This window comes from Salmo salar, chromosome ssa06 (genome assembly GCF_905237065.1).
Source record: "Salmo salar chromosome ssa06, Ssal_v3.1, whole genome shotgun sequence".
In the NCBI taxonomy this organism is placed as follows: Eukaryota; Metazoa; Chordata; class Actinopteri; order Salmoniformes; family Salmonidae; genus Salmo; species Salmo salar.
The window spans coordinates 88,907,143-88,934,004 of NC_059447.1; the positions used below are offsets into that span (position 1 = coordinate 88,907,143).

Here is a 26,862-nt window from a genome sequence, read left to right on the forward strand (position 1 = left end):
ATCAACACCGCAATATAAAACCTATCAACACCACAATATAATAACTATCAACACCACAATATAATAACTATCAACACCACAATATAATAACTATCAACACCACAATATAATACCTATCAACACCGCAATATAATAACTATCAACACCACAATATAATACCTATCAACACCACAATATAATACCTATCAACACCACAATATAATAACTATCAACACCACAATATTAAACCTATCAACACCACAATATTAAACCTATCAACACCACAATATTATACCTATCAACACCACAATATTATACCTATCAACACCACAATATAAAACCTATCAACACCACAATATTAAACCTATCAACACCACAATATTAAACCTATCAACACCACAATATTAAACCTATCAACACCACAATATTAAACCTATCAACACCACAATATTAAACCTATCAACACCACAATATTAAACCTATCAACACCACAATATTATACCTATCAACACCACAATATAATAACTATCAACACCACAATATAATAACTATCAACACCGCAATATAAAACCTATCAACACCACAATATAATAACTATCAACACCACAATATAATAACTATCAACACCACAATATTAAACATATCAACATCAAGCAGAGCAGAATTAGGACGATACCCGATCATTTTCAAAATCCAGAAAATAGACGTTAAATTCTGCAACCACCTAAAAGGAAGTGATTCTCAAACCTTCCAATAACAAAGCCCTCACCTACAGAGAGATGAACCTGGAATAGAGTCCCCTAAGCAAGCTGGTCCTGGGGCTCTGTTTACAAACACAAACAGACACCACAAAGCCCCAGGACAGCAACACAATTAGACCCAACCAAATGATTAAACAAACAGATAATTACTTGACACATTGGAAAGAATTAAGAAAAATATCAGAGCAAACTAGAATGCTATTTGGCCGTAAACAGAGAGTAACACAGCACAGGAGGTTGGAGGTACGTTAATTGGGGAGGACGGGCTCGTGGTTATGGCTGGAGCAAAATGAGCAGAATGGTATGAAATTACATCACATGGTTTCCATGGTTTCCACATTTCCCCTCAGCAGCCTCCACTGGTACACATTGTCAGAATACCTGAAAACTGTGACTGACCCAAAATCAAGGAAAGCTTTGACTATGTACAGACTCAGTGAGCATAGCCTTGCTATTGAGAGAAGCTGCCATCTGCAGACCTGGCTCTCAAGAGAAGACAGGCTATGTGCACACTGCCCACAAAATGAGGTGGAAACTGAGATGCACTTCCTAAACTTCTGCCAAATGTATGACCATATTAGAGACACATATTTTCCTCAGATTACACAGACCCACAAAGAATTCGAAAACAAATCCAATTTTGATAAACTCCCATATCTATTAGGTGAAATACCACTGTGTGCCATCACAGCAGCAAAATGTGTGACCTTTTGCCACAAGAAAAGGGCAACAAGTGAAAAAACAATCACCATTGTAAATACAACCCTGTCACGTCCTGACCATAGAAAGCTTTTATTTTCTAAGGTAGAGTAGGTCAAGGCGTGACTGGGGGGGGTTAGTCTAGTTTATTATTTCTATGTGGGGTTCTAGGTAAGTTTTTCTATGTTGGCCAGAAACAAATACCTTTCTTCTGAAAATCGTTGAGATAAAACGAAAAAGACAGAAAAACAGAGTAGCCATATCTCAGACTGACCAATAAAACTAAAAGATTAAGATGGGCAAAAGAACACAGACACTGGACAAAGGAACCCTGCCTTGAAGGTCAGCATCCCGGAGTCGCTTCTTCACTGTCGACGTTGAGACTGGTGTTTTGCGGGTACTATTTAATAAAGCTGCCAGTTGAGGCATCTGTTTCTCAAACTAGACACTCTAATGTACTTGTCCTCTTGCTCAGTTGTGCACTTGGGACTCCCACTCCTCTTTCTATTCTGGTTAGAGCCAGTTTGCACTGTTCTGTGAAGGGAGTAGTACACAGCGTTGTACGAGATCTTCAGTTTCTTGGAAATTTCTCGCATGGAATAGCCTTCATTTCTCAGAACAAGAATAGACTGATGAGTTCCAGAAGAAAGTTCTTTCTTTCTGGCCATTTTGAGCCTGTAATGGAACCCACAAATGCTGATGCTCCAGATACTCAACTAGTCTAAAGAAGGCCAGTTTTATTGCTTCTTTAATCAGAACAGTTTTCAGCTGTGCTAACATAATTGCAAAAGGGTTTTCTAATGATCAATTAGCCTTTTAAAATGATAAACTTGGATTAGCAAACACAATGTGCCTTTGGAACACAGGAGTGATGGTTGCTGAAAATGGGCCTCTGTACGCCTACATAGATATTCCATAAAAAATCTGCTTTTTCCAGCTACAATAGTCATTTACAACATTAACAATGTCTACACTGTAATTCTGATAAATTTTATGTTATTTTAATGGACCAAAAAATTTGCTTTCTTTCAAAAACAGGGAAATGTCTAGGTGACCCCAAACTTTTGAATGGTAGTGTATGTTTCCCATGCCAAAAAGCACTTAAATTGAATTGAGATAGAGAGATAGGGATAGAGACAGAGAGATAGGGATAGAGACAGAGAGAGAGAGAGAGACAGAGAGAGAGAGAGAGGATAGAGAGAGAGATAGAGAGAGAGAGAGACCGTTACATGATAATGACACTAAGGACACGAAGAAAACAATTTACAGTTTTAAAGTTAATTTCCTGCAATTCTACACATTTTGACACAGCTTATGCCATATTCTAATGTTATCTGACTGACTCAAACAATATAACAAAATCAAGGGGGGCCGTACCACATCTCCCTGACTGAGAACAGAGGACACTTGAGGACACTTGGTCTTCTGTTTACAGTCAGGGAGATGTAAATAATTGAGTCATCTCGTGTGCTGCCTGCCTGCCTCGCGCGCGCGCGCACACACACACACCTCTCTCTCTCTCACACACACACACTCTCTCTGTCATACACTCTCTCTCACACACACACACACACACACACACACACACACACACACACACACACACACACACACACACACACACACACACACACACACACACACACACACACACACACACACACACACACACACACACACACACACACACACACTCTCTCTCTCTCTCTGTCATACACTCTCTCTCTCACACACACACACACTCGCTCTCTCTCACACACACACACACGCTCTCCCTCACACACTCTCTCTCCCTCACACACTCTCTCTCCCTCACACACACACACACACCTCCCAACTCTAGTGTATAATTCTGGATGATGCCCCCTGCAGTATACAACCCAAAGGGTTAACAGCCCTTCCCTTTCCTGCTCTCTCACCTGATAGGCTGCCAGGGCTGGATGCTGCCATTCCTCTTAGCCAATAGTAGGGCTCGGTGGTGATGTCATGGGGAAGGAGAGGGGCTGTGGCTGATGCTGCTGCTAGCCTGTATCCAAGGAGACAGACAGACAGACAGAGGAGACAGACAGACAGCCTGAAAACTGGGACCACACAACCATCACCAACACCACCACCATCTCAGCACTGATCTGGAAGAGGGTAACGCTAAACAAAGCTAGATATAGAAAGGTAGGTTGTAATTACAGAGTTATTAAACTAGTATGGGATGTTACAATGCAATGTATTGTAGATGTAGTGTAGACATCATCTCAGCACACTGCTCTGGAGGGGGGTAAGAATGCACCTCTGCTAAACACAACCTAGAAAGAGATGAAGGAGGTGATATTGGCTGTTATTAGAGCTCGTTCTGAGACTAGCTAGGATAGATGTAGTAGCTGTTATTAGAGCTAGTTCTGAGACTAGCTAGGATAGATGTAGTAGCTGTTATTAGAGCTAGTTCTGAGACTAGCTAGGATAGATGTAGTAGCTGTTATTAGAGCTAGTTCTGAGACTAGCTAGGATAGATGTAGGAGCTGTTATTAGAGCTAGTTCTGAGACTAGCTAGGATAGATGTAGGAGCTGTTATTAGAGCTAGTTCTGAGACTAGCTAGGGTCGATGTAGGAGCTGTTATTAGAGCTAGTTCTGAGACTAGCTAGGATAGATGTAGTAGCTGTTATTAGAGCTAGTTCTGAGACTAGCTAGGATAGATGTAGTAGCTGTTATTAGAGCTAGTTCTGAGACTAGCTAGGATAGATGTAGCAGCTGTTATTAGAGCTAGTTCTGAGACTAGCTAGTGTCGATGTAGTAGCTGTTATTAGAGCTAGTTCTGAGACTAGCTAGGATAGATGTAGTAGCTGTTATTAGAGCTAGTTCTGAGACTAGCTAGGATAGATGTAGTAGCTGTTATTAGAGCTAGTTCTGAGACTAGCTAGGATAGATGTAGTAGCTGTTATTAGAGCTAGTTCTGAGACTAGCTAGTGTCGATGTAGGAGCTGTTATTAGAGCTAGTTCTGAGACTAGCTAGGGTAGATGTAGGAGCTGTTATTAGAGCTAGTTCTGAGACTAGCTAGGATAGATGTAGGAGCTGTTATTAGAGCTAGTTCTGAGACTAGCTAGGATAGATGTAGTAGCTGTTATTAGAGCTAGTTCTGAGACTAGCTAGGGTCGATGTAGTAGCTGTTATTAGAGCTAGTTCTGAGACTAGCTAGGATAGATGTAGTAGCTGTTATTAGAGCTAGTTCTGAGACTAGCTAGTGTCGATGTAGGAGCTGTTATTAGAGCTAGTTCTGAGACTAGCTAGGATATATGTAGTAGCTGTTATTAGAGCTAGTTCTGAGACTAGCTAGGGTAGATGTAGGAGCTGTTATTAGAGCTAGTTCTGAGACTAGCTAGGATAGATGTAGGAGCTGTTATTAGAGCTAGTTCTGAGACTAGCTAGGATAGATGTAGTAGTTGGATCATGATGCAGCTGCTGTCGTCTACAGTACTCCATGTACTCTCGACTCCACGCTGGGTCCCCCTGTCTGTCATTAATAATGTCTCCAATGCAGCTCTCTGTCTGTGTGTGTGTGTGTGTGTGTGTGTGTGTGTGTGTGTGTGTGTGTGTGTGTGTGTGTGTGTGTGTTAAACTTGCAGGGTATGTGTTTTTTTTGTTTGTTATCGAGTCTAAGATGTGTATGTACGTAGTGTACCCACCGGTATGTGTGTTATGGACACGTCTGTCTGGGTGGGAGAACAGGTATTTGCCAACATCCTCATAACCATGTGTTCCAAAACAGCATTTTCAGGTGAACAATATCGCTCACAAATTACGTGTAGATTAATGTCATTTGGATATCATCTTTGGAGCACTGGCTTCACTCTGGGTGTATTTGGAGGACATCGGGTAATAGGATAATGAAAGGAGAGAGAGAGAGAGAGAGAGAGAGAGATAGGCAGGTAGGTAGCCTAGTGGTTAGAGCGTTGGAAAAATTGCAAGATCAAATCCCTGAGCTGACAAGGTAAAAATCTGTCATTCTGCCCCTGAACAAAGCAGTTAACCCACTGTTCCAAGGCCGTCATTGAAAATAAGAATTTGTTGTTAACTGACTTGCCTAGTTAAATAAAGGTTAAAAGTGGGAGAGAACTCTTTGTAGGGGGAGGTATGTCACATTGTAGGGTTTTTTCTGTATAGAAAAGTATTGGGCAGACCACCTAAGTAAAAAAATGTAAAATACATACAAATAATTTTCGGGATGGTAAACCCATTTCAGTGTAAACATAAACAACTAAAACCAGATATAAGTATGTGTAGGCTGTTTTCGACTCTCTCTACCGCACCTGCTGTCTCGACCTCTGAATGCTCGGCTACGAAAAGCCAACTGACATTTACTCCTGAGGTACTGACCTGTGTCACCCTCTACAACCATTGTGATTATTATTTGACCCTGTTGGTCATCTATGAACGCTTGAACATCTTGAAGAACAATCTAGCCTTAATGGCCGTGTACTCTTATAATTTCCACCTGCACAGCCAGAAGAGGACTGGCCACCCCTCATAGCCTGGTTCCTCTCTAGGTTTCTTCCTAGGTTTTGGCCTTTCTAGGGAGTTTTTCCTAGCCACCGTGCTTCTACATCCGCATTGCTTGCTGTTTGGTGTTTTAGCCTGGGTTTCTGTATAGCACTTTGTGACATCTGCTGATGTAAAAAGGGCTTTATAAATACATTTGATTGACGTAGAAAAGGTAATGGACCTATATATTTTAAAATTAGGTCATCTTTGAGAACTAACAATCACCAAAATAAAAAAAACTAGACAGTCAGGGAGAATCTAAAATTCCAGAAATGATGCATTCAGGAATATTTTTGTCAAGGTACGGCCCCCCCTTGATTTTGTTATATTGTTTGAGTCAGTCAGATAACATTAGAATATGGCATAAGCTGTGGCAAAATGTGTAGAATTGCAGGAAATTGGCTTCAAAACTTCTAAAATGTTCTCTTCGCCCAATGGCAAAGTGCGTAGAATTGCAATTGTGCGATTGACCACGCCCACTACCACACCCACTACCACGCCCACTACCACGCCCCCTGCCACGCCCACCACCTAAGCCTCATTTTGATCCAGAAAAAAATCCTGTTTGTTGACAGGCAGAGACAGAACGACTATGAGCCTAAAGAGACACGTTGTAGTGCAGTGTTTTCTATCACTGTACTAGGGATGATACTGTTCAGGATGGAGACCTTACTTCAGTTGTAGCAGTATGACAGGGTTTGATTGTGTTTATTTGGCTATATCTTTGAACCCAGAATTGATCCAAATGAGGAAAAACGTATTCATTATATTTTCAATCTATAGCCATTTTAGGCCCCTTGAAAAAAAATATATGTGAGGCATTTGTTGTGGAATATCAATTCAGTGTTGAGGATTCCATCTGAAGGTCTGAGAGTGGAGTCAGAGACCTGCCTTTCCCTCTGCATGTCTCACGACATTGATTTATCACTATGCAGGGGTGACAGCCCCCACCCCCCCAATCTGTACATATAATTCACCACCATAAACACCCTGATTATAAACACATTCATGATGATGATCCAAAACCCCACTTTCCAAATGACTCTATACAGTTTGAGTATCGTTAACTTTTAATCTCTGTTTTTATTACCTGAGTCTTCCTTGAATTTATTTTTCTATTTGAAGTCATTTTTTGACACTACGACTTCAAGCATCGGTCTCTTGAACATAGTATGATTAAACCCCAGAATATTTTAATATTCATTCTTAGAAAGTAAAACCTCATTGAAGCCTTTTTTATCTACAGGAACAGCCACATTGTAAGGATCTGAGCTAATCTCTGGTGAGGAACACAGACACATTGGAAACATGACCCTAGCAGGTAAGATATAACTTGAAATATGTATTTACTAAGTATCTATTATAATTTCAGACAGTATATACAGATACACACTTCATATACGCAATACCGTAGCCATGAAGTGCTTTGAAAGGTTTGCTCACATCAACACCATTATCCCAGAAACCCTAGACCCACTCCAATTTGCATAATGCCCCAACAGATCCACAAATGACACAATCTCAATCACACTCCACACTGCCCTATCCCACCTGGATAAAAGGAACACCTACGTGAGAATAATGTTCATTGACTACAGCTCAGCGTTCAACACCATAGTGCCCACGAAGCTCATCACTAAGCTAAGGACCCTGTGACTAAACACCTCCCTCTGCAACTGGATCCTGGACTTCCTGACGGGCCGCCTCCAGGTGGTGAGGGTAGGTAGCAATACATCTGCCATGCTGATCCTCAACACTGGAGCCCCTCAGGGGTGCGTGCTCAGTCCCCTCCTGTACTCCCTGTTTGCTCATGACTGCACGGCCAGGCACGACTCCAACACCATCATTAACCTTTCAGACTACACAACAGTGGTAGGCCTGAACACCGACAACGACGAGACAGCCTATAGGGAGAAGGTCAGAGACCTGGCCGGGTGGTGCCAGAATAACAACCTCTCCCTCAACGTAACCAAGACTAAGGAGATGATTGTGGACTACAGGAAAAAGAGGACCGAGCACACCCCCATTCTCATCGATGGGGCTGTAGTGGAGCAGGTTGAGAGCTTAAAGTTCCACATCACCAACAAACTAGAATGGTCCAAGCACACCAAGACAGTCGTGAAGAGGGCACGACAACGCCTATTCCCCCTCAGGAAACTAAAAAGTTTTGGCATGGGTCCTCAGATCCTCAAAAGGTTCTTCAGCTGCAACATCGAGAGCATCCTGACTGGTTGCATCACTGCCTGGTACGACAATTGCTCGGCCTCCGACCGCAAGGCACTACAGAGGGTAGTGCGTAAGGCCCAGTACATCACTGGGCGGTGTCAGAGGAAGGCCCTAAAAATTGTCAAAGACCCCAGCCACCCCAGTCATGGACTGTTCTATCTACTACCGCGTGGCAAGCGGTACCAGAGTGCCAAGTCTTGAACAAAAAGGTTTTTCAATAGTTTTTACCCCCAAGCCATAAAACTCCTGAACAGGTAATCAAATGGCTACCCAGACTATTTGCCCACCACAACCCCTCTTTTATGCTGCTGCTACTCTCTGTTTATCATATATGCATAGTCACTTTAACTATACATTCATGTACATACTACCTCAATTGGCCCGACCAACCAGTGCCCCCGCACATTGGCTAACCGGGCTATCTGCATTGTGTCCCGCCACCCACCAACCCCTCTTTTACGCTACTGCTACTCTCTGTTTATCATATATGCATAGTCACTTTAACCATATCTACATATACGTACTACTTCAATCAGCCCGACTAACTGGTGCCTGTATATAGCCTCACTACTGTTATAGCCTCGCTACTGTATATAGCCTCGCTACTGTTTTTCACTGTCTTTTTACTGTTGTTTTATTTCTTTACTTACCTATTGTTCACCTAATACCTTTTTTTGCACTATTGGTTAGAGCCTGTAAGTAAGCATTTCACTGTAAGGTCTACACCTGTTGTATTCGGCGCACGTGACAAATAAACTTTGATTTGATTATACCTACATGACCAAACGTATGTGGACACCTGCTCGTCATTCCAAAATCATGGGCATTAATATGGAGTTGGTCCCCCCTTTGCTGCTATAACAGCCTCCACTCTTCTGGGAAGGCTTTCCACTAGATGTTGGAACATTGCTGCGGGGACTTGCTTCCATTCAGCCACAAGAGCATTAGTGAGGTCAGGCACAGATGTTGGGGCGATTAGGCCTGGCTCACAGATGGTGTTCCAATTCATCCCAAAGATGTTCGATGGGGTTGAGGTCAGGGCTCTGCGCAGGCCAGTAAAGTTCTTCCACACCGATCTAGACAAACCATTTCTGTATGGATCTCGCTTTGTGCATGGGGGCATTGTCATGCTGAAACAGGAAAGGGCCTTCCCCAAATTGTTGCCACAAAGTTGGAAGCACAGAATCGTCTAGAATGTTATTGTATACTGTAGTGTTAAGATTTCCCTTCACTGGAACTAAGGGGCCTAGCACGAATCATGAAAAACAGCCCCAGAACATTATTCCTCCACCAAACTTTACAGTTGGCACTATGCATTCGAGCAGGTAGCGTTCTCCTGGCATCCGCCAAACCCAGATTCGTCCATCGGACTGCCAGATGGTGAAGCGCGATTCATCACTCCAGAGAACGCGTTTCCAATGCTCCAGAGTTCAATGGCGACGAGCTTTACACCACTCCAGCCGACGCTTGTCATTGCGCATGGTGATCTTAGGCTTGTGTGTGGCTGCTCGGCCATGGAAAGCCGTTTCATGAAACTCCCGATGAACAGTTCTTGTGCTGACGTTGATTCCAGAGGCAGTTTGGAACTCGGTAGTGAGTGTTGCGACCGTCAACAGACGATTTTTACACGCTATGCACTTCAGCACTCGGCGTTCCCAATCTGCGAGCTTGTGTGGCCTATCACATCGCGACTGAGCAGTTGTTGCTCATAGATGTTTCCACTTCACAATAACAGCACCTACAGTTGCACTTAGAGTTGAACGGGGCAGCTCTAGCAGGGCAGAAATCTGATTAACTGACTTGTTGGAAAGGTGGCATCTTATAACGGTGCCACGTTGAAAGTCACTGAGCTTACCTACATACTGTATACTCCTCATATGCCACCAAAAGATATCATGAACCATGATGCTGCTTATACAGTAGCTAATGTGTTAAGCCATGTTTGGGAGGTGTTGATTTAAACTGTAAACTAAAAGGGGTGGGGATAATGCTTATCTCTCTCTCTCCTCCTAGGAGCAGTAGACAGATGGTCTTATCTCTCTCCTCTTAGGAGCAGTAGACAGATGGTCTTATCTCTCTCCTCTTAGGAGCAGTAGACAGATGGTCTTATCTCTCTCCTCTTAGGAGCAGTAGACAGATGGTCTTATCTCTCTCCTCCTAGGAGCAGTAGACAGATGGTCTTATCTCTCTCCTCCTAGGACCAGTAGACAGATGGTCTTATCTCTCTCTCCTCCTAGGAGCAGTAGGCAGATGGTCTTATCTCTCTCTCCTCCTAGGAGCAGTAGACGGATGGTCTTATCTCTCCACCTAGGAGCAGTAGACTGATGGTCTTATCTCTCCACCTAGGAGCAGTAGACGGATGGTCTTATCTCTCTCTCCTCCTAGGAGCAGTAGACAGATGGTCTTATCTCTCTCCTCCTAGGAGCAGTAGACGGATGGTCTTATCTCTCTCCTCCTAGGAGCAGTAGACGGATGGTCTTATCTCTCCACCTAGGAGCAGTAGCCGGATGGTCTTATCTCTCTCTCCTAGGAGCAGTAGACGGATGGTCTTATCTCTCTCTCCTCCTAGGAGCAGTAGACGGATGGTCTTATCTCTCCACCTAGGAGCAGTAGACGGATGGTCTTATCTCTCTCCTCCTAGGAGCAGTAGACGGATGGTCTTACCTCTCTCCTCCTAGGAGCAGTAGACGGATGGTCTTATCTCTCTCTCCTCCTAGGAGCAGTAGACGGATGGTCTTATCTCTCTCCTCCTAGGAGCAGTAGACGGATGGTCTTACCTCTCTCCTCCTAGGAGCAATAGACGGATGGTCTTATCTCTCTCTCCTCCTAGGAGCAGTAGACGGATGGTCTTATCTCTCTCTCCTCCTAGGAGCAGTAGACAGATGGTCTTATCTCTCTCTCCTCCTAGGAGCAGTAGACGGATGGTCTTATCTCTCTCTCCTCCTAGGAGCAGTAGACGGATGGTCTTATCTCTCTCTCCTCCTAGGAGCAGTAGACGGATGGTCTTATCTCTCTCTCCTCCTAGGAGCAGTAGACGGATGGTCTTATCTCTCTCTCCTCCTAGGAGCAGTAGACGGATGGTCTTATCTCTCTCTCCTCCTAGGAGCAGTAGACGGATGGTCTTATCTCTCTCTCCTCCTAGGAGCAGTAGACGGATGGTCTTATCTCTCTCCTCCTAGGAGCAGTAGACGGATGGTCTTATCTCTCTCTCCTCCTAGGAGCAGTAGACAGATGGTCTTATCTCTCCACCTAGGAGCAGTAGCCGGATGGTCTTATCTCTCTCTCTCCTAGGAGCAGTAGACAGATGGTCTTATCTCTCTCTCCTCCTAGGAGCAGTAGACAGATGGTCTTATCTCTCTCTCCTCCTAGGAGCAGTAGACAGATGGTCTTATCTCTCTCCTCCTAGGAGCTCTTTTTCTTTTATCATAGCCTTTAACACACAATACTCCATAAGGACAAAGCGAAAACAGTTTTTTTGCAAATGTATTACAAAAAAAATACAGAAATGCCTTATTTACATAAGTATTCAGACCCTTTTCTATGAGAGTTGAAATTGAGCTCAGATACATCCTGTTTCCATTGATCATCCTCGAGATGTTTCTAAAACTTGGATTGGAGTCCACCTGTGGTAAATTCAATTGATTGGAAATGATTTGGAAAGGCACACACCTATCTATATAAGGTCCCACAGTTGACAGTGCATGTTAGAGCAAAAACCAAGCTATGAGGTCGAAGGAATTGCCTGTAGAGCTCTGAGACAGGATTGTGTCAAGGCACTGATCTGGGGAAGGGTACCAAAACATTTCTGCAGCATTGAAGGTCCCCAAGAACACAGAGGCCTCCATCATTCTTAAATGGAAGAAGTTTGGAAGCGCCAAGACTCTTCCTAGAGCTGTCCGCCCAGCCAAACTGAGCAATCGGGGAAGAAGGGCCTTGATCAGGGAGGTGACCTAGAACCTGATGGTCACTCTGACAGAGCTCCAGAGTTCCTCTGTGGAGATGGAAGAACCTTCCAGAAGGACAACCGTCTCTGCAGCAATCCACCAATCAGTGGCCAGATGGAAGCCACTCCTCAGTAAAAGGCACATGACAGCCCGCTTGGAGTTTGCCAAAAGGCACCTAAAGGACTCTCAGACCATGAGAAACAAGATTCTCTGGTCTGATGAAACCAAGATTAAACTCTTTGGCCTGAATGCCAAGCGTCACATCTGGAGGAAACCTGTCACCATCCCTACGGTGAAGCATGGTGGTGGCAGCATCATGCTATTGGGATGTTTTTCAGCGGCAGGAACTGGGAGACTAGTCAGGATCGAGGGTAAGATGAACAGAGAAAAGCACAGACCACTCAGGACCTCAGACTGGGGTGACTGGGGTGAAGGTTCACCTTCCAACAGGACAACGACCCTAAGCACTTAGCCAAGACAATGCAGGAGTAGCTTCGAACAAGTCTCTGAATGTCTTTGAGTGGCCCAGCCAGAGCCCGGACTTGAACCCGACCGAACATCTCTGGAGAGACCTGAAAATATCTGTGCAGCGACGCTCCCCATCCAACCTGACAGAGCTTGAGAGGATCTGCAGAGAAGAATGAAAGAAACTGCCCAAATACAGGTGTGCCAAGCTTGTAGCGTCACACCCAAGAAGACTCAAGGCTGTAATCGCTGCCAAATGTGCTTCAACAAAAGTACTGAGCAAAGAGTCTGAATTCTTAAGTAAATATTATATTTCCGTGGGTTATTTTTATAAATGTGCAAAAAAAAAAAAAAAAAAAATACCGTTTTTCTTTGTCATTATTGGGTATTGTGATGTCATTATGGGGTATTGTGATGTCATTATGGGGTATTGTGATGTCATTATGGGGTATTGTGATGTCATTATGGGGTATTGTGATGTCATTATGGGGTATTGTGATGTCATTATGGGGTATTGTGTGTAGATTGATGAGGATGTTTTATTTTATTTAATCCATTTTAGAATAAGGCTGTAACTTAACAAAAATGTGGAAAAAGTCAAGAGGTCTGAATACTTTCCGAATGCACTGTATATTATAGGGAGGTTGGGTTAACATTAGTCTGGCTTATTCTTGTGTTGGCTTGAAATGTGTGGCTAGGTTTACACTGTCAGAGTTAAACTGTACCCTACAGTTGACCTAGGCTAGGCTGAATACCAACAGCAGAGATTGGCTAGATGTGGCTTTTGGTCTTGTCCTCTACTGACCTAACTTTTAATCTACTGGGGGGAAAAAATGACCTCCGTTCTGATCTCGCTACTTCTGTGTAACGAAACAGAGCTTGGTTCATACGAGGCAAAACAAATAATCACTGTTGTCCTGTATTTTCTATTAAAGTACATGAATTTAAATATATATCTATATCCTGACTGATCTTTTGATAATGATAGTAATTAGTGACGATGGACTCTTGTCACCCAGAACCAAATATCTGGCCAACTATTCCATTTATCATTGAGTTTAACATTTAAATGTGAACCGTCTCAAGAGATGATAATGATGATGACGATGATGACGAACTACTATGTGTCTGTGTCTATTCTTTACGATGAACCGCGTGTGTGTGTGTGTGTGTGTGTGTGTGTGTGTGTGTGTGTGTGTGTGTGTTGTGTGTCCTGCAGCGTACAGAGACAAGTTGAAAGAGCTCCCCCTGGTGTCTCTGTTCTGCTCCTGCATCAACCCTCAGACCATCGACTGTAAGCCCATATATAAAGCAGAAGGTAAGACGACACGTTTAGACAGTGGACAGTTTATTAGGTACACCTATCTTGCACCGGGTACTTTGCCTCCAGAATACTTTGCACCGTGGATTCTCCAAAGTGTGGCTTTCAAACATTGCTCAACCGTTATCAAGGTTGTAACGTGTGCCAGGAAAACATTCCCCACACCATTACACCACTAGCCTGTACCGTTGACACCAGGCAGGATGGGTCCATGGACTCATGCTGCTTACACCAAATCCTGACTCTGCCATCAGCATTACGCAACGGGAACCAGGATTCATCAGACCAGGCAGTGTTTTTCCACTCCTCAGTTGTCCAGTGTTGGTGATGGCGCGCCCACTGGAGACGCTTGTTGTTGTTTTTAGCTGATAGGAGTGGTGTGGTTGTCTGCTGCAATAGCCCATCCCTGACAAGGACCGATGAGTTCTGCATTCCGAGATTCCGTTCTGCACACCACTGTTTCACTTTGCCGTTATTTGAGGCCTGCCTGTTAGCTTCCATGATTTCATTCTCCTTAGACCTCTCTCATCAACAAGCTTTTTTCACCCACGGGACTGCCACTGACTGGATGTTGTTTGTTTGTCGCACCATTCTCTGTAAACCCTAGACACTGTCATGAGTGAAAGTCCCAGGAGGCCGTTTCTGAGATATAGGAACCGGCACGCCTGGAACCGATGATCATACCACGCTCAATGTCGCTTAGGTCACTCGTTTTGTCCATTCTAACGTTCAGTCAAACAGTAACTGAATGCCTTAATGCCTGTCTGCCTGCTTTATATATCAAGCCACGGCCACGTGACTCTCTGTGTGTAGGAGCGATCCATTTTCATGAATGGTGTACCTAATAAACTGCCAACTGATATTTCATTTATATACACTAAATGAAAATATAAACCCAACATGTAAATTGTTGGTCCCATGTTTCATGAGCTGAAATAAAAGGTCCCAGAAATGTTTCATATGCATTAAAACCGTATTTCTCTTAAACTGTTTGCACAAATTTGTTTACATCCCTGTTAGTGAGCATTTATCCTTTGCCAAGATAATCCATCCACCGGACAGGTTTGGCATATCAAGAAGCTGATTCAACAGCATGAACATTACACAGGTGCACCTTGTGCTGGGGACAATAAAAAGCCACTCTAAAATGTTCAGTTTTGTCACACAGCACAATGCCACAGTTGTCTCAAGTTTTGAGGGGGCTTGCAATTGGCATGCTGACTGCAGGAATGTCCACCAGAGCTTTTACCAGAAAAGTGAATGTTAATTTATTGTGGCAAAGAAGGGGGTCGAGTGATAAATGGCAGATATGTGAGGGCAGAACTAATAAACGGGCTCTGCCCGATCACTAAAATGGCCACCCCGATCAGAACTACAGATCACAAAATGGCCGACTGCCAAAACTACAATTCCCAGAAGCAAGGGGAACCCTCAGACCACGTGAAAATGTCTCAGTTCTTCCATGACCTGCATACTCACCAGACATACATGTATCACCCATTGAGCATGTTTGGGATGACGTGTACGAGAGCGTGTTCCAGTTTCTGCCAATATCCAGCAACTTCGCACAGCCATTGAAGAGCAGTGGGATAACATTCCACAGGTTACAATCAACAGCCTGATCAACTCTATGCGAAGGAGATGTGTCAAGGTGGTCACACCAGATAGTTACTGTTTTTCTGATCCACGCCCCTACTTTTTTTAAAAGGTATCAGTGACCAACAGATGCATATCTGTATTCCTAGTCATGTGAAAGATTAGGGCCTAATTAATTTATTTTACTTGACTGATTTCCTTATATGAACTGTACGTCTGTAAAATCTTTGAAATTGTTGCATGTTGCGTTTTATATTTTTGTTCAGTATAGTTCCTGATGACATCACAGTACAACATATTCAGACAGAAATTAAGCCATTTAAAAAATATGTATTAACATATAACTAGTTATGTAAAGGATTGTGTTTTAAAGTGCTTACCTCCAGTCTCTCCTGTACCATCCCCAGATGCGGTGGATCTGGGCTGGTGTGTGATAAAGGACGTAGAGGTGATAGAGTTGAACAAGCGTGCGTCGGGCCAGGCCTTCGAGGTCATCCTGAAGCCCCCGTCGTTCGATGGCATCCCAGAGCTCAACGCTACCATGCCCCAACGCAGGGAACTCTCCATGGAGGAGATCCAGAAGAAACTAGAGGCTGCAGAGGAGAGGAGGAAGGTGAGGAGACATGAATTGAGGAAAGATTCATGTACACACAAACCATAGAGATAGATAAAGGACTCTAGTGCCCAAAGGCCTGTGTTAGCATGGAAATCGCCATTGAGGACTGTCACAATTTTTAAGTAGTCAAATGGGTGGGACTTCCTATGTGTTAAGGAAGGATCCCATAATTCCATCCAGGTCAACAGGAGGAATCAGCCAATGAATTATACTTGTGAACAAACATTCCATTACTCCAGGTGGCAGTAAATTGCCAACCTTGACTTTATACCTGTTCAAACAACACACTCTAGGGGGCAGTATGCACATTTTCAGTTTACCAAATCATAGAAGTACTAGAAGAAAATTGACTTGAAAATGGAGATGGCCTCAACGGCGCTGCCCATGCTCTCACAGACGCCATAATGGGACAGATATAATGTCCTCTAACTATCTCTATGGCACAAACACACCTGTATGTATCCTGCTCCTGATACTCTCACACCGCCCTTTAGTGCCAGGAGGCTGAGCTGCTGAAGCACCTGGCAGAGAAGAGAGAGCACGAGAGAGAGGTGATCCAGAAGGCCTTTGAGGAGAACAACAACTTCATCAAGAACTCCAAGGAGAAGCTGGAGCAGAAGATGGAGGCCAACAAGGAGAACAGAGAGGCTCTGCTGGCGGCCATGTTGGAACGACTGCAGGAGAAGGTAATGTTTAACTATCTTCTCTTTCTTTCTCTTGAGTTTCTCTCTCTTTCTCTCTAGTCACTCTTTCTGTCTATGTCTGTCTGTATTTCTCTCTCTGTCTCTTTCTTTAGTCTCACTCTTAAGTGTCTCACTTTAGTTTGTCTAATCAAACTCACTCTTTAGTCTCCCTCTCTCTTCCTCTCACCAGTCTCTCTAAATGATTCTATAAAGGAAGGTAGATATATGACATGATGGTGCTGACAGACATGGTCTCCCTGTTTTTAGCTCTTTGCCGACTTTGCAGTATTTTGCTTTTATTAGTGTTATACCTTACATTATTTGCTCTGAACGTTTCTAGTATTATTTCCTACAGTCCCAAAAAACCTTTGGACATTACATCAGCTGTCACTCACCAGACATTTTACTAGAAATTCGACTTCCTTGACCTGGATCCTTTGTTTGGACTTCCCGAGGCAGCCCCATTCATACCGGGTGCTACAACAAAACGTTGATGCCGGAGGATAGGGAGGAGAGATGGGGTTCTAGTCAGGCGGCGAGCAAACCATCCACCGCTTCGGAGTATATTACTCGCTAACTTTCAGTCCCTGGACAATAATGTAGACAAGATCAGGCCAAGGATCTCCCCTGTTTTACGGAATCATGTCTCTCCCTGGATATATTGTCCCCATCTATACAACCAGCAGGGTTCTCCGTACATCACACGGACAGGAAGAAAGAACTCTCCGGGAAAAACAAAGGTGGAGGGGTTTGTCTCATGGTTAACAACTCATGGTGTGATTGTGCTAACGTACAGAAACTCAAGTCTTTTTGGTCTCCCGATCTGGAAATCCTCAACATCAAATATTGACCGCATTACCTCCCAATATAATTTTCTTTGGTTATTGTCACTGCTGTGTATATCCCCCCCAAACCGACACCGCGCCGGCTCTCAAGAAACAACACTGGCATTTGTGCAAACTGGAAACTGCATATCCTGAGGCCGCATTTATTGTAGTTGGAGACTTTAATAAAGAAAATCTGAGAAACGCTCCCAAAATTCTACCAACACATCTCCTGTGCTACACGCGAATAGAACACGCTTGACCATTGCTACTCTGCCCTTCCGGGACAGCTACAAGGCCTTCCCCAACCCCCACTTTGGCAAATCAGATCATGCCTCCATCCTGCTCCTCCACGCCTTTAGGCAGAAACTTAAACAGGAAGCTCCCGTGGTAAGGACGGTTCAACGTTTGTCTGACCAATTTTTGGTCCAGTGGATGGTTGGTCTGTGGCCATGACTGACTGTGAGTGGTTACATTTCTCCACCCCTATCCCTTGTCTGTTTACAGGAACAATGATGAGGTGTCTGCTCTGTCCCTGTACTACAGATTGCTTCAGGATTGCTTTGATCAAGCGGACTGAAAAATTATCCAGGTCACCTCTAGGAATAGTATCAATGTATACACTGACTCGGTGACTGGGTTCATCAGGAAGTGCATAGAGGATGTTGTTTCTACTGTGACGATTAGAACTTATCCAAACCAAACACTGGATAGATGGCAGCATTTGTGCAAAACTGAAAGCGCAAACAACCGCATTTAACCACGGAAAGGTGACTGGGAATATGGACAAACAGGCCAGCTATGACCTCTGTAAGGCAATCAAAGAGGCAAAATAACACTACAAGTTGCAATTCAATAGCAGGGACTCCAGAAAATCATGGATTATAAAAAGAAAGCCACATCGGGGACACTGAGGCCTCACTCCCGGACAAGATAAACACCTTCTTCGCCTGCTCCGAGGAAAACAGCACAGAGTGGGTCCCGCCATTCACGAGGACTGTGTGCTCCCGATCTCCTTGTCCAGCGTAAGACATTCAAGCTCGTTAACCCCTTGCAAGGCTACTGGTCCAGACAGCATCCCAAGCCACATCCTCAGAGCATGTGCAGAACAGCTGCCTGGAGTGTTTACAGACTTTTTTTGTTGAAAACTCTGTTTATTCAGTTTTACACACATAAGACAACACAAAACAATATAAATAATATACTCAACTAGAATAAAAAAGAATAGCTTTAAAGATACCGTACTTTAGACAAGTTAAACACACCGGGCAGCGCGCTACAAAGGTTAAAAGGCAATCTGTAGTACAGGGACAGAGCAGACACCTCATCATTGTTCCTGTAAACAGACAAGGGATAGGGGTGGAGAAATGTAACCACTCACAGTCAGTCATGGCCACAGACCAACCATCCACTGGACCAAAAATAAACTTTACAATGCTTTTTAAAAAATGTAAACAAAATAAAAACAGGGCAAAACAAGCTCACATTTTAGTCTCTGACAGAGCAAGATGAACAAGGCATCCGGAAGTCACATTCAATAAGAATCATTAGGCACGTCATCAACCTTAATGTCCCCCCCCAAAAAAAAACCACAAAGAAATGCTCATCCAGCCCTTAAGTCACAGGGGAGTCAAATACAGACTTGTTTTTTGTTTCAATAGGAATGCCATCAGAGGATGGACTGTTTAAAGTAGGACCGGAATGGAGCCCAAGCCTCATAAAACAGTTTGAGGTTCCAACGTGTATTGAATAAAACGTTTTCTAGTTTCAGAGAGCACAACACATCTCCCACCCAATATTTATAAAATGGAGGAACTACCATCTTCCAGTTCTGGAGTATTAGCCGTCTAGCTAAAAGAGTTGTATAAGCAACAGTGTCCGACTGAATTCTTGACAGGGTGGTACCTATGGGCAGTACTCCAAGAAGGGTGGATACGATGAACCACCTTGAATTGAATGAGGCTGTGTCTAGTGCTAAAAGTGGACGAATGCACCCTGTGTAGCTCAGATTCCCAGGTGTCATCCCCATGTTCCTCCCACAAATCCTTTTCCCATTGAGTCTTTAAAGGAAACAAAGAAGGGTTCTGTAAGTCATTAATGATTGCATATACATCTGAAATTGCAGCCATGGGAAGCTTGTTTAGCTCAAAGATGCTCTCTATAGCTGTATTCGAAGGCTTATGGGGAAATGCAGGTGTGTTAGCTCTGACAAAGTTCCTAGTCTGGAGATAGCGGAAGAAGGGGGATTTTGGGGAGGTTGAACTTTCCATGTAGTTGAGCAAAAGAGGCAAATGTATCATCAAAGAATAATTGGTCTAGTGAGGAGAGGCCCAGTGAGTGCCACTTGCCAAAAGTCCCATCATTTAAAGAGGAAGGAAATAAAATGTTCTGATTGATTGGACCTGATAGAGAAAAGCCTCGGAGTCTAAAGGCTAAACGGAACTGATTCCAAATTTTAAGGGACGGCTTTACAATTGGGTTGACACACCTTTTGCCTAGGGACACTGGGAGAGACAAGCACAACACAGAAGAAGTGCAGCAGGTTTACACGATTCAGACTCCATCTGGACCCAGAGTGGTCTAGGGCCAGTAGGATTAGTCTGCAGCCAATACAAAAAGGGCTCTGAAATTTGTAGCCCAATAGTATGTCTGAAAATTTGGAAGAGCTAAACCACCCAATGCCTTAGCCTTCTGTAAATGTTTTCTACCAATCCGTGGATCCTCATTAAAATGCAAATCAATTTATAACATTTTTGATGTGTTTTTCTGGATTTTGTTGTTGTTATTCTGTCTCTCACTGTTCAAATAAACCTACCATTAAAATTATAGACTGATCATTTCTTTGTCAGTGGGCAAACGTACAAAATCAGCAGGGGATCAAATACTTTTTTCCCTCACTGTATGATCAAGTTCAAGACTTCTTGATGAATGTTGAATGTGAGCCATAGCCGGGAATTGCATTCCATACTTCCCACCTGGATGGTCCCGTAGTATTCGTTTGGCCTGCCTGAAAGCTGCACGCTGCCTGGACACAGTGGGGGGAATAGTCCTGGTAGATAGAGAAGCTCTGTCCTTGAAAGCTCAGAGTTGTATTGCGGGCTCACCGGAGAATCTCCATCTTCTCATGGAAAAAGTGCACTCGAAGAATGATGTCACCGGTCCTCTCACCATCCTGGGGCTTTGGGGCACAGTGACCTGTGAGCACGATCAATCAGGGGCTTCTCATCCATGGCAAGAACATCCTTCAGCAGCTCAGAAATGAAATCCGTAGCGTGAGGCATTTCCGCTGACTCTGGGACCGATACATACCGTCTCAGGTTATTGCGGTGAGAGAATCCCTCCAAACTCACACAACTCTCCTGTACCTTTTTCAGATCCACAGCCAGGAGTTTCACGTCAGCCTCCAGGGAGGTAGTTAGTTCGGAGACATTGGTAGCGGAGGTCTCCAGTGCTGCAATCATCGTAGTGTTCAACTCTGTTGTTCATCAGAAACCCCCTGTATTCGGGCCTCAATCGTAGCAACTACCTCCGTTTTCATTTCAACTATCTCAGAGCGTAGTAGTTTGATGGCCTCGAGAATATTGTGAGTCTCCAGGGCCTCAGACTCAGGAAAGGACGGTGATAAGAGTGGGTCTTGTAGGCCAGGTTTTCTCAAAGTCATGTTTTTGGCCTTGTGTTTCGTCAACATGCTGAAATTCGAAAGCAAAGTAGTCTTGGGTATTATGGAAAGTGATCACCAAACTAATATTTGAAAATAAATACGGTTTTGCTGCAAAATTCACATAAACTTTAAGAATACTGCGGAGCAAACAGAAAACACGTCAGCCGCACATTGCCCCAAAGCGGCCCCACCGTATTTACGGACATTTTCAATCTCTGCTTTCCTAGTCTGTTGTCCCCACTTCAAGATGTTCCTGGACACAATAAAGAAAGGGTAACTGAACTAAATTACTATTTCCCCGTAGCACTCACTTCTGTCATCATGAAGTGCTTTGAGAGGCTAGTTAAGGACCATATCACCTACACCTTACCCAACACTCTAGACCCACCACAATTTGCAGTCCGCCCCAACAAATCCAGAGACGACCCAATCGCCATTGCACTACACACTGGCCTATCCCACCTGGACAAGAGGAATACCTATGTAAGAATATTTACATAATTGTTTACATTAACTACAGCTCAGCCTTCAACACCACTAGTGCCCTCCATGCTCACCACTAAGCTCAGGGCCCTGGGTCTAAACTCCTCCGTGTGCAACTGGGTCCAAGACTTCCTGACAGGCCAACCAAAAGTGGTGAAGGTAGGCAACAACAACACCTCCGCCACGCTGATCCTTAACATGGGGCCTCCACAGGGGTGTGTGCTTAGCCCCCACCTGTACTCCCTGTTCACCCATGACTGCGTGGCTATCCACGTCTCCAACTCAATCATCAAGTTTTCTGATGACATTAAGGTGGTAGGCCTGATTACCAACAACGACGAGACAGCCTAACTTCTCCCTCAACGTCAACAAAACGAAGAAGCTGATTGTGGGCTACAGGAGACAGCAGAGAGACCACGCCCCAATCCACATCAACGGAGCCACCGTGGAGAGGGTCCTCGGCATACGCATCACTGAGGACATGAAATAGTCCTTCCACAATGACACCGGGGTGAAGAAGGCCTCTTCAACCCCATGAGGCTAAAGAAATTCAGCTTGGCCCCTAAGACCCTCATAAACTTCTACAGATGCACCTTCGGCAGCATTCTGTCGCGCTCTTTCACCGCCTGGTATGGCACCGCAACCGTAGGGCTTTCCAGAGGGTGGTGCTGCGAGCCCAACCCATCACCGGAAGGACACTGCCTACCTTCCAGGACATCTACAGCATCCCGGTGACACAGGAAGGCTAAGAAGATCATCAAGGACCTCAGCCATCCAAGCAACAGCCTGTTCACCCAGCTACCATCTACAGGTGCATCTACAGCTGGGACAGAGAGATACAGCTTCTATCTCCAGGCCATCAGACTGTTGAACAGTCAATAGTAGCCGGCCTCCTCCCCTTACGCACCTTAGAGACTTCTGCCCTATGTACATAGAGTCATTGAACACTGTTCACTAGCCGACTACCACGCGGTACGCAACCCTGCACCTTAGAGACTGCTGTCCCATGTACATAGAGTCATTGAACACTGTTCACTAGCCGACTACCACGCGGTACGCGTGGTAGTCATGGAACAGTGGTCACTTTAATAATGTTTACATCATGATTATTGTTCTGAAATTGTTTATGTAGTTAGGAACAGGTAAGATTTGATTCCTGAAAAAGTTAACTCATTGATTACTCACTTTATATGTACATATTGTATTCCGGACATAGTTCATCCAATATAACTACTGCTGGGCATACTGTATTCTGGACATAGCTCATCCTGTATAACTACTGCTGGGCATACTGTATTCCGGACATAGCTCATCCCATATAACTACTGCTCTACATACAGTATTCTGGACATGGCTCATCCTATTTAACTACTGCTGGGAATACTGTATTCTGGACATAGCTCATCCTATATAACTACTGCTGGGCATACTGTATTCCGGACATAGCTCATCCCATTTAACTACTGCTCTACATACAGTATTCTGGACATAGCTAATCCTACATAACTACTGCTGGGCATACTGTATTCTGGACATAGCTCATCCCATATAACTACTGCTGGGCATACTGTATTCCGGACATAGCTCATCCTATATAACTACTGCTGGGCATACTGTATTCCGGACATAGCTCATCCTATATAACTACTGCTCTACATACAGTATTCTGGACATAGCTCATCCTATTTAACTACTGCTGGGCATACTGTATTCCGGACATAGCTCATCCTATATAACTACTGCTGGGCATACTGTATTCCGGACATAGCTCATCCTATAAAACTACTGCTGGGCATACTGTATTCTGGACATAGCTCATCCTATATAACTACTGCTCTACATACTGTATTCTAGACAAAGCTCATCCCATATAACTACTGCTGGGCATACTGTATTCTGGACATAGCTCATCCTATATAACTGCTGGGCATACTGTATTCTGGACATAGCTCATCCTATATAACTACTGCTGGGCATACTGTATTCCGGACATAGCTCATCCCATATAACTACTGCTGGGCATACTGTATTCTGGACATAGCTCATCCCATATAACTACTGCTGGGCATACTGTATTCTGGACATAGCTCATCCTATATAACTACTGCTGGGCATACTGTGTTCTGGACATAGCTCATCCTATATAACTACTGCTGGGCATACTGTATTCTGGACATAGCTCATCCTATATAACTACTGCTGGGCATACTGTATTCCGGACATAGCTCATCCTATATAACTACTGCTGGGCATACTGTATTCCGGACATAGCTCATCCTATATAACTACTGCTGGGCATACTGTATTCCGGACATAGCTCATCCCATATAACTACTGCTGGGCATACTGTATTTGACCATGCTGGTCAAATAATAATAATCATAGTAGTTGTCGAGGGTGCAACAAGCACGTCCGGTGAACAGGTCAGGGTTCCATAGCCGCAGGCAGAACAGTTGAAACTGGAGCAGCAACACGGCCAGGTGGACTGGGGACAGCAAGGAGTCATCATGCCAGGTAGTCCTGAGGCATGGTCCTAGGGCTCAGGTCCTCCGAGAGAGAGAAAGAAAGAAAGAGAGAATTAGAGAGAGCATATTTAAATTCACACAGGACACCGGATAAGACAAGAGAAATACTCCAGATGTAACAGACTGACCCTAGCCCCCCGACACATAAACTACTGCAGCATAAATACTGGAGGCTGAGACAGGAGGGATCAGAAGACACTGTGGCCCCATCCAATGATTTTTTTACACAACTGAGGACAGATTATTTTTTTACACCAAACTTTACACTTGGCACTATGCATACGGGCAGGTAGTGTTCTCCTGGCATCTGGCAAATCCAGATTTGTCCGTCGGACTGCCAGATGATGAAGTGTGATTCATCACTCCAGAGAGTGCGTTTCCAGAGTCCAATGGCGGCGAGCTTTACACCACTCCAGCTAATGCTTGTCATTGCGCATGGTGATCTTATGCCTGTGTACGGCTGCTTCGCCATGGAAACGCATTTCATGAAGCTCCCGACGAACAGTTATTGTGCTGACGTTGCTTCCAGAGGAAGTTTGGATCTTGATAGTGAGTGTTGCAACTGAGGACAGATTATTTTTTTACGTGCAACGTCCCATTCTGTGAGCTTGTGTGGCCTACCACATCGCGGCTGAGCCGTTGTTGCTCCAAGACGTTTCCAATTCCCAATAACAGCACTTACAGTTGACTGGGGGCAGCTCTAGCAGGGCAGAAATTTGATGAACTGACTTGTTGGAATGGTGGCATCCTATGACGGTGCCACGTTGAAAGTCACTGAGCTCTTCAGTAAGGCCATTTTACTGCCACTGTTTGTCTATGGAGATTGCATGGCTGTGTGCTCGATTTTATGCACCTGTTATCAATGGGTGTGGCCGACTCCGCTAATTTGAAGGGGTGTCTAGATACTTTTGTTTATATTCAGATTTTTTTGTTCTATGCAGTTTTTACGTCTGGATTTTATTCATGCCAGTAGATTCCTGAATGTAAGTTTTGCTGTTGTTATTTTCCTGTGTGGCAGGACAAACATGCAGAAGAGGTGAGGAAAAAGGTACTAGCTTTGGCAGACGCAGTGGATCTGGGCTGGTGTGTGATAAAGGACGTGGAGGTGATAGAGTTAAACAAGCGTGCATCGGGCCAGGCCTTCGAGGTCATCCTAAAGCCCCCGTTGTTCGATGGCGTCCCAGAGCTCAACGTTACCATGCCCCAACGCAGGGAACTCTCCGTGGAGGAGATCCAGAAGAAACTAGAGGATGCAGAAGAGAGGAGGAAGGTGAGGCGGACAGGGAGGAGGAGAGGAGAGACAAACACACACATAAACGCATACACACACACATTCGCAAGCATACCAGTATACACACACACACGCTCACTTTCACAAAAATACGGAACGCACACACATACACAGACACACACACACATGCATGCATTTACTGTACATGTGCACAAACACACTCACCATAATCAATGTCTGTCTGTATCCTGCTGCTGATAATCCCCTCACACTGCCCTCTAGTGCCAGGAGGCTGAGCTGATGAAGCATCTGGCAGAGAAGAGAGAGCACGAGAGAGAGGTGATCCAGAAGGTCTTTGAGGACAACAACAACTTCATCAAGAACGCCAAGGAGAAGCTGGAGCACAAAATGGAGGCCAACAAAGAGAACAGAGAGGCTCTGCTGGCGGCCATGTTGGAACGACTGCAGGAGAAGGTAATGTTTACCTGTGATCTCTCTCTTTCTCTCTATTTTCTCTTCAGTCTGTGAGTATGTCTCTCTTTCTCTCTCTCTCAGGAGAAGGCAACGTTTTGCTACTGGCTCTCCTTTCATTCTCTTGAGTTTCTCTCTGTCTCTCTCTTTCTCGAGTCACTCATTCTCTCTGTGTCTGTCTCTCTCTTTCTCGTTCTCTCACACTCTCTTGCTCTCTCCCCTCTCTCTCTCTCACACACACACACACACACACACACACACACACACACACACTGTCCCGCTCTCTCTGTCTTTCTCTCTAGTCACTCATTCTCTCTGTGTCTGTCTGTCTGTAGAATAATAACACACACTGTCCCTCTCTCTCCCTCAACTACATACATTTTCAAACTTCTACAGTCTGATGAATAATACATGGAGTTATATTTGTATTTCTCCCTTGTCTTAAGTTTTTTGTCTGATCATTCCCTTGTTGAGTACCTCCCTTCTTGAGCAATATACGCATGCTTGTTTTCAAGTTTAATCTGTTTACATCTGGATCATTAGTGCTAATAGATTCCTGAATGTAAATATTGTTGTTGTTTTTCAGGACAAACACGCATTAGAGGTGAGGAAGAAAAAAGAACTGAAGGAGGAGGCCTGCCGTTAGACGAGCGGAAAGATAGAGGGAGAGAGAACAGAGGAGTGGTTTTGTGTCATTAAAAAAAAACAAGAGATCAAGACAATGAGAAAAAAAAAAGGAAAACCAAAAGCTGCCCCATCAGAGCGATGAAGACAGGAGTTGATGTACACTACCAGTCAAAAGTTTGGACACAACTACTCATTCAAGGGTTTTCTTTATTTTTACT

General features: G+C 44.3%; 1 protein-coding gene and 1 long non-coding RNA gene across 2 annotated transcripts in view; one reads left to right on the forward strand and one right to left on the reverse strand.

Annotated features, from left to right (window-relative positions):
- Nucleotides 1–16,004, reverse strand: part of LOC106608278 (uncharacterized) — a 20,956-nt gene extending 4,952 nt beyond the window's left edge. The window contains exons 1-2 of the long non-coding RNA XR_001329423.2: nucleotides 15,904–16,004; nucleotides 3,359–3,465 (exon numbers count right to left, since the gene is read on the reverse strand). This is a non-coding gene — a long non-coding RNA (uncharacterized lncRNA). The remainder of the gene's footprint in view (nucleotides 1–3,358; nucleotides 3,466–15,903) is intronic.
- LOC106608277 (stathmin-4-like) lies at nucleotides 3,461–26,760 on the forward strand. Its single transcript, XM_014206138.2, has 8 exons — nucleotides 3,461–3,608; nucleotides 7,218–7,292; nucleotides 13,826–13,924; nucleotides 15,931–16,136; nucleotides 16,634–16,825; nucleotides 25,334–25,585; nucleotides 25,829–26,020; nucleotides 26,604–26,760. Exons 2-8 carry the CDS (start codon nucleotides 7,280–7,282, stop codon nucleotides 26,661–26,663), a joined length of 1,014 nt encoding a protein of 337 aa, XP_014061613.1. The 5' UTR covers nucleotides 3,461–3,608; nucleotides 7,218–7,279; the 3' UTR covers nucleotides 26,664–26,760.
- The last annotated feature ends 102 nt before the right edge of the window (nucleotides 26,761–26,862 follow it).